General features: G+C 34.1%; 1 protein-coding gene across 1 annotated transcript; it reads left to right on the top strand.

The window, feature by feature from the left end:
• The first annotated feature begins 3,278 nt into the window (after positions 1-3,278).
• CSN2 (casein beta) lies at positions 3,279-10,083 on the top strand. Its single transcript, XM_030880736.2, has 7 exons — positions 3,279-3,371; positions 6,024-6,086; positions 6,826-6,852; positions 6,960-6,986; positions 8,018-8,041; positions 8,138-8,179; positions 9,547-10,083. Exons 1-7 carry the CDS (start codon positions 3,279-3,281, stop codon positions 10,081-10,083), a joined length of 813 nt encoding a protein of 270 aa, XP_030736596.2.
• The last annotated feature ends 1,445 nt before the right edge of the window (positions 10,084-11,528 follow it).

Below are 11,528 nucleotides of genomic sequence, written 5' to 3'. Positions count from 1 at the left end.
AGAACAATTGCCATGGTTGAATATGTTTTGTCAGCTACATTCACAGGGGCAGAAGGTAGAATTCGGATTAACCTGGGATATGATTTAGGTAAGACAGTATAGTAAAATCAGAGACAAGTAGGGGATTTGAATATCTGTATACAAGTGTGATAATAGCAATTCCCTTGAAATTCAAAGTGGGAAAAGAGGGGCATATAGACATAAGGAATTCAAAGGCACTGAAACACTGACAGGATGGAACCACACCATCTTTGTCTTTTTTCTTTGTGTGACTTTTCAAGTCATCCAGTACAGTGCTTCTAAATGTGAGATGATTTTTCACTGTCCTGCCCCAGGAGACATTTGGAAATTTCTTGAGACATTTTGGGTTCTAATAGCTGTGTGGTTGGTGCTACTGGCTTCTTATAGGTAGAGGCCAGGGAAGTTGCTAAACATCCTACAACACACAGGATAACCCCCACAACAAAGAATTCTCCTGCCCAAAATATCAATAGCATGAAGGTTGAAAAATACTGGTCTAGTATGTGCTCAATAAATGTATCTTGAACTTGAGTGGTGATTCATATGTAAAGGGAGAGTAATTAGGATTAAGAGTGTGTCCTATGAATCAGGGTTCTGGGTTTTATGCTTTCATGGTGTCTGCTTGCTCACAGAACATATTTCTTATTCCCTGATTCTTGATTAACTTTATAAATTAATCTTAATAGCTATATTTCACATAGATAAGATGTTATTTTATTATATTTGGATAATCAAATGGAAAGAATTAAAATATTCCAACTATATAAATAATGCTAAGCTAAACTATCTATCCCTACCTAATAATTTGTCAGAATTAAGTAATTCTGTGTTCTGTTGTTCCTAAGTCTAAATTATTATATAAATCCTATTTATTTTCCTTCTCCCTGCCCCCATGTTTTAGAAGTTATTAAACAGTACCTCAAATATTTTTTAGGAAACTGAAGTTTTTAGTTAACAGCTCTATCTCTAAATAGCTATAGTATCCTGAAAAAATAATACAAATTCCCAGGTCCTCATTTTCCTCTTCTCTAAAATATATTTAAGACATCATATGGATGATATCTCTTAACTTTTTTTTTTTTGGCGATGCCACACAGCTTGCAGGATCTTAGTTTCCTGACCAGAGATCAAACCCATGCCCGCCACAATGGGAACGCAGAGTCCTAATCACTGGACCACTAGGGAATTCCTGATATCTCTTCTAGTTCTTATTTTCTGAACATTTTTTGGTCCCTTTATTGTACTCTTTATCCAACTTTTCTATTGCTCTCTTTCTTGAGGGTATTACTTACACGGTTTCAGCTAGAATATATCCAAAACAAATGACTGCATATTTCAGATCCATCATTCAATATGGGAAAAAGCATTGGCTGAACAAATTCTGCTTATAACAAATAGTACTAGAACATCTTGCTTAGATTATATCTTGCTCCTCACCCAGGATTATCTTATAAAATTTCCCTGTACGAAATTCTCATTTTGCCTTATAAAAATGGTAACTCTTAAGTTATACATTGCAAAAGCTTGAGTTGCCCACATGGCACTTTGCTTCTTATTGGTCTTTGTGTTCTGAAGCTTACCTGGCCAGTGGCACCTGATGTCATCTTAAATCTCAGTCTTTTTAATGTTCCCTTGGACAAGCTCTTTTCTCTAATGTATTGTTAGTGATTTCCTTGATCAAGGTTTTAAACTACTTTTCTGACCCAATTGAGTCCATAAATATAACAATTAATATAATTCAAACTTGGTGAGAGACAGTCATAAGGCAATGCTGTGTTTATTGCACAATATGTAAACTATCTTGCTGAGAAAATAAAAAGGAAGTGTTGAATGAGTAGGGCATGCTTGCTTTTGTATTCCTTTTCTCAGAAATCACACTTTTTTGGCTGTGGCCTTGGCAACCAAGAGCTAACACATAAAGGCACATGGAGCAGCCAAGGCCTTTTTTAGTTATACCTATGACACTGAAGTCATTTCATCATTTCTTTTCATGGCTTCCTCCTGGCTCCCTATGAACAGTCTTAAAATGAAGATTAGCTGAATAATTCAAATACATAGCAGACATTGACTTGGGTTTTCTAAGCAATACAAAACTTGTATGATAGTCAGGTGTGTTCCTCTCCCACACACATCTAGCATGATATGAATGCGAAGTATATTGTGAAGAAAAATTATTAATTATGCTAAAGTGCTTACTTTAGAAGGGCATCTATCTGTCCTGAAGCCCTGAATATATCTATTACAGGCAATGAATAGAAGAAACAAACCTTCTAAAAATGAGTAGTGTCAAATACAACTACATTTATGAACATCAATTGCTAAAGAGGCAAAGAAACTTGAAGACTGCTTTTGTAAATGGGCACCTAAAAAGTACTTTTGAGGTCTGACTCAGACTCTATTGTAGTACTTTGGGTAAGACCCTCCTCCTGTTTGGGTTTTCATTTTCTTTCTTCCTTCCTTCCCTCATTTGTCCTTCCATGTATACTAGCTGATAAATATTGACTCACTGTAAAAGATACGAGGCCAAACCTGGGCTGCCCCATTTTAATAAATTTGTACCACTATCATTCATTTTGTAGAAGTATTCTCTAAATGTTACTTTCTGTCTTAATACCCTTCAACAAATCCGCACTATCTAGAGAATAAAATTTAGGTTCCTTAGGATCATTGTATGCTTTGCCCATCATTATCTGACCCCTTTCTCTTTCTCTCTTCTTATCTCCATTTACTCCCTACTCCTTGCAATTCATGACCCAGATTCGCTACTTGATTTAATTGTAGTGTCTTCTTTCTCATATTCAAGACCCTATTCTTCCTTTCTTTTTAGCCTATAACTCTCTTCCCTCTTTGGGTCTAAGCTACCGTCATGGACTTGTTAGCTTGTCATTTTCTGCATTATAGCATAAAACACTACAACTATTCTGGTTAGCACGAAATTGTGTCCTTTGTGTGGCTTGTGTCTCTCTGGTGTCTATTAGGATTTCCCCACAATTAAGATCTTGAAGACCCACCAAGTACTAAGAGACTTTATTGTGGTTACAATAACTTGGGGACTGGGCCAGAACATCACTGTCCCCCAGCCAATGTCTGTAAGTACTGGACAGTTTTACTTCCTTTATCAGATTGTGAATTATTCCCTTGTTAAAATGATCCCCAGAATTTCTGCGGACAGATAAGAGGAAGAATTCATTTTCTAATCATGCAGACTTCTTGGAATTCAAACTCACTATTGATTTTATTTCAACCACAAAATTAGCATGCCATTAAATACTGTATATAAAGAGCCACAAAAACAGACCATTATCCACTCAGCTCCTTCTTCACTTCTTTTCCTCTACTTCAGAAAAAAGGTAAGAATTTCAGATAATTCAATATATCCTCTCCTCATCTTTATTTCAAACTAAGTTGAGATATAGAAAGAATATAATTACTTAAAATATATCTTTAAACGTTAGAGTATTTAAGATAGTTCTAACAATATTTTTAGCACTTAGCTTGAAAAAATAGAAGTACCTACAAAGATTTGATAAAAATTATAATGACAGCATATGTTTTCTGAGTCTAACAAAATGTAGTAACAGTGATTGCTATTTTCTTTAGTACATGACTAGTTAACAGGCTATATTAAAAGATCTATTTCTTGAAGTAAATATTTTTTAATTTTTTTAAACATCTTTATTGGAGTATAATTGCTTTACAATGGTGTGGTAGTTTCTGCTTTATAACAAAGTGAATCAGCTATACATATACATATGTTCCCATATCTCTTCCCTCTTGCGTCTCCCTCCCTCCCACCCTCTCTATCCCACCCCTCTAGGAGATCACAAAGCACCAAGCTGATCTCCCTGTGCTATGCGGCTGCTTCCCACTAGCTATCTATTTTATGTTTGGTAGTGTATATATGTCCATGCCACTGTCTCACTTTGTCCCAGCTTACCCTTCCCCCTCCACATATCCTCAAGTCCATTCTCTAGTAGGTCTGTGTCTTTATTCTCGTCTTACCCCTAGGTTCTTCACTGAGAAAGTGTTAGCCAACAAATAGTTTATAGAAGTAGCATACTGAGTCAAGAAATAGAGTAGTCAAGAAATGGACAATATTTTTAGAAGAAGAGTGTATTTATCAAAATTGTTTAGAACATCCAAATTCCCAGTTTATCATTTAGTTTATACTATTTAAAAATATTAAAATAGATACATGAAACACAGAATTAAGTTAAAAAGAAACAAAGTGTTTTACTTTGTACAAAAATTCTAGATCTGACAGAGATGACCAGGAAACAAAAATTAAGGAAATATATGATCTGAAAGAAAGAATAGCTCAAAGTATATTAGTCAATAATAAAATTCTTGCTTGAAAATCTGTATATAAAATGTTAATTATAAAATAAAGAAAATGTAATAATATTCTCCTACTTGTAATGAATTCTAGTATAGTACCATACTCTTTTTTTGAGTCATGACAATAAAAAATTATTTAGAAATTTATAGAAGTGTTAGGTAAAGTAAAACTAATATAGAATCAGCACCCATGAGAAAAATCTAGAAAAAAATTTTTTAATTTAGTTTGAAAATCTGGGATTGAAGATTGTGTGTCAAGGGATATTGGTGACACAAACATTATTTTTTACAAGAACTTATAGAAATGCAACAAGACCAACCATTTAGTACATTTTGGTGAAAAGTGATAACATATTTTATGTTATGCTCCAAGGAGAAGTACTCTAGAGTGGGGATTGGACCAAAGAACCTGACACCTTGGTAAATCATCAAGGGATAAGTACACATTTTTATGGAGAGAAAATAAACAGAGTGTATGATCTCTAAAATTATGTGCGACAAATGAGAAGAGATGGCATTAGGCATGTGGGGATGAAGATTGAGAGGTGGATATACATGGAGAAGAGATAGTCCAATCAGTCCAAGAAAATGTCTGGATAAGTGGAGCAAATAAAAGAAATGCTAAAATGAAAATGGTGGTCTTATTGGAAATAAAGATATGAATAAGATATGAATAATATAAAAATAAAATATGATCTTCTTCTTTGTATACATTTTCTTTGATCAGTTGCCTCTCAATAGAACTGAAGCTCCAACAGGACTGAGACCTTAATATTTTGCTCACTGCTAAAATCCCAGCACCTAAGCAATGTCTGACAATAAAAGGTGCTAAATAAATATATATATTTTAAAATTTTATTTTTATTTATTTTTGGCTGCATTGGGTCTTCGTTGCAGTGTGCAGGCTTCTCATTGTGGTGGCCTCTCTTGTTGTGGAGCATAGGCTCTAGGCGTGTGGGCTTCAGTAGTTGTGGCACGTGGGCTCAGTAGTTGTGGCTCGCAGGTCTAGAGCGCAGGCTCGGTAGTTGTGGTGCACGGGCTTAGTTGCTCCGTGGCATGTGGGATCTTCCCGGGTCAGGGCTCGAACCCATCTCCCCTGCATTGGCAGGCGAATTCTTAACCACTGCACCACCAGGGAAGCCCCTAAATAAATATTTTTGAATAAATGAATCAACTAATTAATCTTTCTGTAAATATTTGTAACTTTTTTTCTGTCTTTCTAAAAAGTCCTCATAAGTACCATGAATGAGATGAAAATGAATAAAGTAGGATAGGGCTGTTAGCTGAAAATATCTGAATGGCTGGCAATGAAATATAAACTTGGTATGTAAGATTAAGGAGCCATAGTAGATTTTGACCTTGGTCATACGATAAAACTTCTATTAGTATTTTTTCTACAATACAGACATTTTCTTCTTCTTTTTTTTTTTCTTTTTTTGGTCATGCCATGTGGCATGCGGCATCCTAATTCACCAACCAGTGATTGAACCACACCCCCTGCAGTGGAAGCATGGAATCTTAACCACGGGACCACCAGGGAAGTCCCCAGACATTTTTGTTTTACATTATCTTTGGTTTCTTTTAAAGGAAAGTAATCCTACCTAAATAAGAAAATGCATTAGATTGACAAGTAATATACCATTTCCTCATTTCCCCATTCACAGGACTTAATAGCCATGAAGGTCCTCATCCTTGCCTGCTTGTTGGCTCTTGCCCTTGCAAGAGAGGTAAGTACAGAAAAATATCTTGAAATAACTAAGAAATAGTACTATCTGCCTATTTGCAGAATGTAGTATTACCAACATTTTAAATGTATAAATAATGCAGGATCCCAGATTTTTTTTTGACTTCTAAGAAAATCATTTACATTCACCCACTATCTCAACAGAATCCTATAGGACCACAAATCTGGGTCAAATTCTTCTACAGTATTGTGCCACCAGTACCTAAAGGAAAAGCAAACAGACCAATAAGCAGCAGACAAACAAGAAGAAACACACATAAGAACAAAAACATGAGTAATATTGCACAAATACAATTGCATGCATGTGCAATCTTGATAAATATATCTTATTCCAGTGATGAAATATACATATCTCTTACTCTAGGGAACTGGGCTGATTCTTACCTGTGTATATTCAACAGAGGATGGTACTCCAGAAGATGAATAATCATAAACATATTCATAATCATAATAAAAAAGTGTTCAATACAAATTAAAATAACTCCTTTTCTGTTACCCATAAAAAAGACTCTTCATTAAGGTAAAATAAAAATCTACCAATAAAAAGGTACTAAATTTGAAAGCCGTAAAAGCAATTACAAGTCTTTCAAAAGACATATAACATTTTTTATTTCTCAAATTTGTGAAATAGCTCTCCATAAGGAAGGTAAAAATTAGGTAGGAAAAATGTTTAATAATGGGTTAGCTATGGGAACTAAAATGGTGGTGTTTTTTCTCTATAGAAAGAAGAACTCATTGTATCCAGTGAGGTAAGATATTTTTCTTCAGAGAAAAATTTCCAACCATAAAGTAATAACATTTTCTGATGATCTAGTAGGAGACTCAACTGATTATTGATTTCTTTTTTCCTTTACAGACTGTGAAAAGCCTTTCAAGCAGTGAGGTAAGACAACCTTCATTCGGAGGCAATTTCCCAAATTTAGAACAAAAAAATACTGTACTTTCTTTTTGTATTACATTAGGGCAGTTAAGCCAATGTAGCTATGTTCTGACAGGTAACTAATGTAAATTTCCACTGTATATGTTTAAAGACAGAATAAATGTCTAGAAGATTTAGTATTCTAGCAGTTTCTAAGTTTGCCTGCTACTTAAATTTTGTCACTGTGCCTTGCTTTTTTTTTTTTTTTATGAACTATACATACAGTCCTCTTTTCTATCTTGAACTCTATGTTAACCTCTTTCCCTGTTTTGACATTTATTGAGCACTTTCTGTATCAGACTTTGACTAGGAGCTGTGGTACAAACTGGAAAGAGGGATGCCCTTAGTAAAGAGTGGAGAGACATGCAAATGGACATATTTTGTTATTGTAATAGCAATCTAGTAAATAAGAGGCAGTGAGAATTAGTGTAGTCCTAAATCTGCCTGGGGGAGTCATGTAGAAATTAATGCTTGCACCACTCTTTTTTGGGTCTGTTATCACCTGTTAGTTAAATGGTACATCAATATACTTTGTCTCTTTGCAAAGGTTATAAGGTCCTTAGGGGAGGGTATGTATTTCTTACAATTCGTTTGAAACCTAAACATAACAAGGGAACTAAGAATGATTAACAAATGCATCAATGGTTATTATCATATATATTCAATGACTATTCTTCTAGAACTAGATGAGGGTATTAGAGATCATTTGTTGTCATAAGGAGGGAACAGGATGATAAAGAGAAATTAGCTTCTGTTAAATGCCTCTTTTGGTATTATGGTCACTAATTTTCTTTTCTTTCTTGACTGCATCATCTGTTCTTTTATACACAGATTTATTCAGAATAGTGTAACATAAAGTTTCAGCAATTAAAATAATGATATTATCAAACAATATGTCTGCATTAACCTATTAAATGTCTTCATTTTCTGATGTATGTTGACAACTAAGAATAGTTCATTAAAACTAAACGTGATTTTATTTTTTTCTTCCAAAGGAATCTGTTATGCACATCAATGAGGTAAAACCGTCATATTTAAATGTACATATATTCAAAATTTCCTGTTTGGTTTTTACAAATAATAACAATTCTTTATGTGTAATTGTTTTTTAGCAGAAAATTGAGAAGTTTAAACATGAGGAACAGCAGCAAGCAGAGGTAATTTTTTCATGATTAGTATATTTTGATTTATAATTATAATGAAATATAATACATGAAAACATACTTATAATAATTATGTCCAGTCTAAAGAATGGTAATAATATAAACATCAGTGGAAGAAATTAAACTTTGAGAAGGTGAAAATATTTTTAAAGACTTAAACACATTTTTAAACACATAATCAGCTTCCAGAATTTAGAATAAATTCCTAAGAATAACTATTGGTTTATTCATTTTACTAATAGTATACCTGTATTCAATAAGTGCACATTGGTAGGAACATTTCTGGATAGGGGACTGTGATCCCCTTATTCTCAAGATGGGTATGGTGAGGAAAGAGAGGAGGGAAGGAATGTGGCAAAAATCCTAATTTATCAGCTGTATAACCTTGGCTCCAAGTTTATCTGTACCTCAATTTCTTCACCTGTAAATTGAGAATATTCATAAATCCCCAGGATTGATGAGCTGGCACACAGTGAATATTCAGTGATTTTACATTAGCATTCTGTAGCTTTTATACTCACATTTATGAATGTGTGAAGTTCCTAAAAGTATTTCCATTACACAGATGAGAGAAGTGAGGTACAGAACAATTGAGTACACAGTTGTGTGGCAATATCACGTAGTTATTAAATAGCAGAGCTTGCTTAAAAATAAGAATTGGGAACAGCATAAAATTATGTAAATAAATTACTTTTGTGGTAACATACTTACTCTATTGTGATATTTAAGCTTTCCTGTTTTACTAATGAAGTTAGATTGTCTGGAACTTACACCAAATATTTGCTAAATCAAAATGAATTTACAAATTGATGCCTCTTTAAAGACTCAAGATTACCACCTTCTACCAAGGGAAGTAGTGCTAGAAGTTTGCTGTTGTTAAATAATTCCTTGAATTAAAAAAACAAACTAAGACTTACTTTTCATTAAAACAAAAAAAATAAACCTTGGAGTTATCCCTTTAAGTCTTTTTAAAATAGATCTTCATTCATTATATGAAAACAATTTTGACTATTATCAACACATTGTTGAAAAGTCTGTACCCTCTGAAGACCAAAGTATATAGCTACAGCTCTGCAGGCAACTCAGGAAAAGGTGAAACAAGTCTTGAAATCTCCAAACATTGATTTCTTTTGGCTCTGTGGATTTACCTATGAAGGAAGTGGCTTAATGAGAAATCCCTTAGTGGGCATTTTACTCATTAATCTTCACAGGACCCCAAATAGTTTCTTAACCAAAGTAAGGGAAAGATTTTCTTTCTCTCTTTTCACTGAATTATTGTTCAAAAGAGAGGAGATTAATTCATCATGAATGACAATTATAACTGAATTACAGAAGCAAAGACTATTTTTCCTTCTTTCCAGGATGAACGCCAGGATAAAATCCACCACTTTTCCCAGCCACAGCCTCTAGTCTATTCCTACACTGGGCCAATCCCTTACCCTATTCTTACACAAAACATCCTGCCTCTTGCTCAGCCCCCTGTGGTGGTGCCTTTCCCTCAGCCTGAAATAATGGAAGTCCCCAAAGCTAAGGAGACTATCCTTCCTAAGCATAAAGAAATGCGCTTCCCTAAATCTCCAGTAGAGCCCTTTATTGAAAGCCAGAGCCTGACTCTCACTGATCTTGAAAATCTGCACCTTCCTCTGCCTCTGCTCAAGTCCTTGATGCACCAGCCTCCCCATCGTCTTCCTCTTACCCCCATGTTTCCTCCTCAACCACTGCAGTCCCTTTCTCAGCCCAAAGTCCTGCCTATTCCCCAGCAAGTGGTGCCCTACCTCCAGAGAGATATGCCCATCCAGGCCCTTCTGCTGTACCAGGAGCCTGTACTTGGTCCTATCCGGGGGCTCTACCCTGTTATTGTAAGTCCAAATTTACTAATTGTGCTGTTTCACTTATGATGTTTCTATGATGTTAGAGTAATTGAAAGCTCTAGAATAAAAGAGAAAATGAATAATGAATGGTTCCAAAATGCGTATAGTTTAGATCAGTGGTTCTCAACATTAGCTACAAATAGAATAACCTGGAGAACTTCCCCCACACACACACCTAAATCTCAATGTCTAGGCTTACCCATGGAGATTCTGATATAATTGTTCTTTCTATGTAGAAGAAACTGAATATTGGGAAGAAATAATTTCAGGGACTATGATTTAACTGGTCTGTTGATAATTTAGATAAAGAGGATTAAGGTGTACTAAAGCCAGAATTAAATTTGATAACCTCATTTGGTTGGGAATAACAAACTTAAGAAAGTTTGTTATTTTCTACAATTTTGAAGTTTTGCTTGTGCACAATTATTTCCCCACATGCCTCATTTCACATCTTGTTTTTGATGTATGAGCATATGAGGGCAAAATACTGAGGTGTTTATTTCAATACTCATGAAATTCTTAGGGAAAGTGTTCTTGCCAAAAGGTGAATTGTATATTTATTCATTTATTTTTTAATTGTTAAGGTCTAAGAGGATTTCAAAATTAATGCCCCCTCCTCACTTTTGGTAAGCTTTAGGAGTTTCAGATAGACTGATCATTTTTATAGTTAATATCTTATTACATTTCAGTTTCCTGGATAAGCCCCAAATAGTGGCAACTTCCATCAATATACCAACTTAATTATTAATTATCAATTTATTCTCAATGACTGACTATTAATTATGCATCTGAAATTTTGTATCTTTTATATTTCAAATAATTCAAAATTGTATGTATGTGCTGTTGACAGATTTGATTATTTTTCTTTCAATTGCCTATATCCTTATGCTTGATTATCATCATTTTTAGGAAAAACTGAAAATAATTTCTTCTACTTTTATGTAAACATGTTAGAGCTTATTCTAAAGATCAACTGCATTCACATTTCTAACTTAGGCTTTATGAACTTCAATTAGTTATCAGTTAAAATTTATATATTGTCTTTTAATTTATGAGTAAAAATACAGTTTCTTATTCCAGACATAAGGCTTAAAAAGGGAATAGAATATAGTTTTGAGATTCTTAAGATGTGAATACTCTTGTGATCATGATCCAGTAGACATAAAACAATTCCAAGTGAGCTGATATTTGGTCCTAGAGGAACTTTTATATGCCTCCAAGATAGGGCACAGCATGGTGCATTTGTAATAAAATTTCTCTTATGAATTAGTCCCACCAAAATTACAAATGGGGAGAGATGAAGAGTTATACCATATAACTAATTCTATATTTGTTCTCTATTCCACAGAATTGACTGCGACTGGAAATGTGGCAACATTTCAATCCTTGCATCATGCTACCAAAATAGTTTTTAAATGAATCAACATGGAAAAATATGCAACTTTATTCCTTTATTTATTTTATGCTTTATA

This window comes from Globicephala melas, chromosome 5 (assembly GCF_963455315.2).
Source record: "Globicephala melas chromosome 5, mGloMel1.2, whole genome shotgun sequence".
In the NCBI taxonomy this organism is placed as follows: domain Eukaryota; kingdom Metazoa; phylum Chordata; class Mammalia; order Artiodactyla; family Delphinidae; genus Globicephala; species Globicephala melas.
This window is presented reverse-complemented; position numbering and strand designations above follow the sequence as displayed.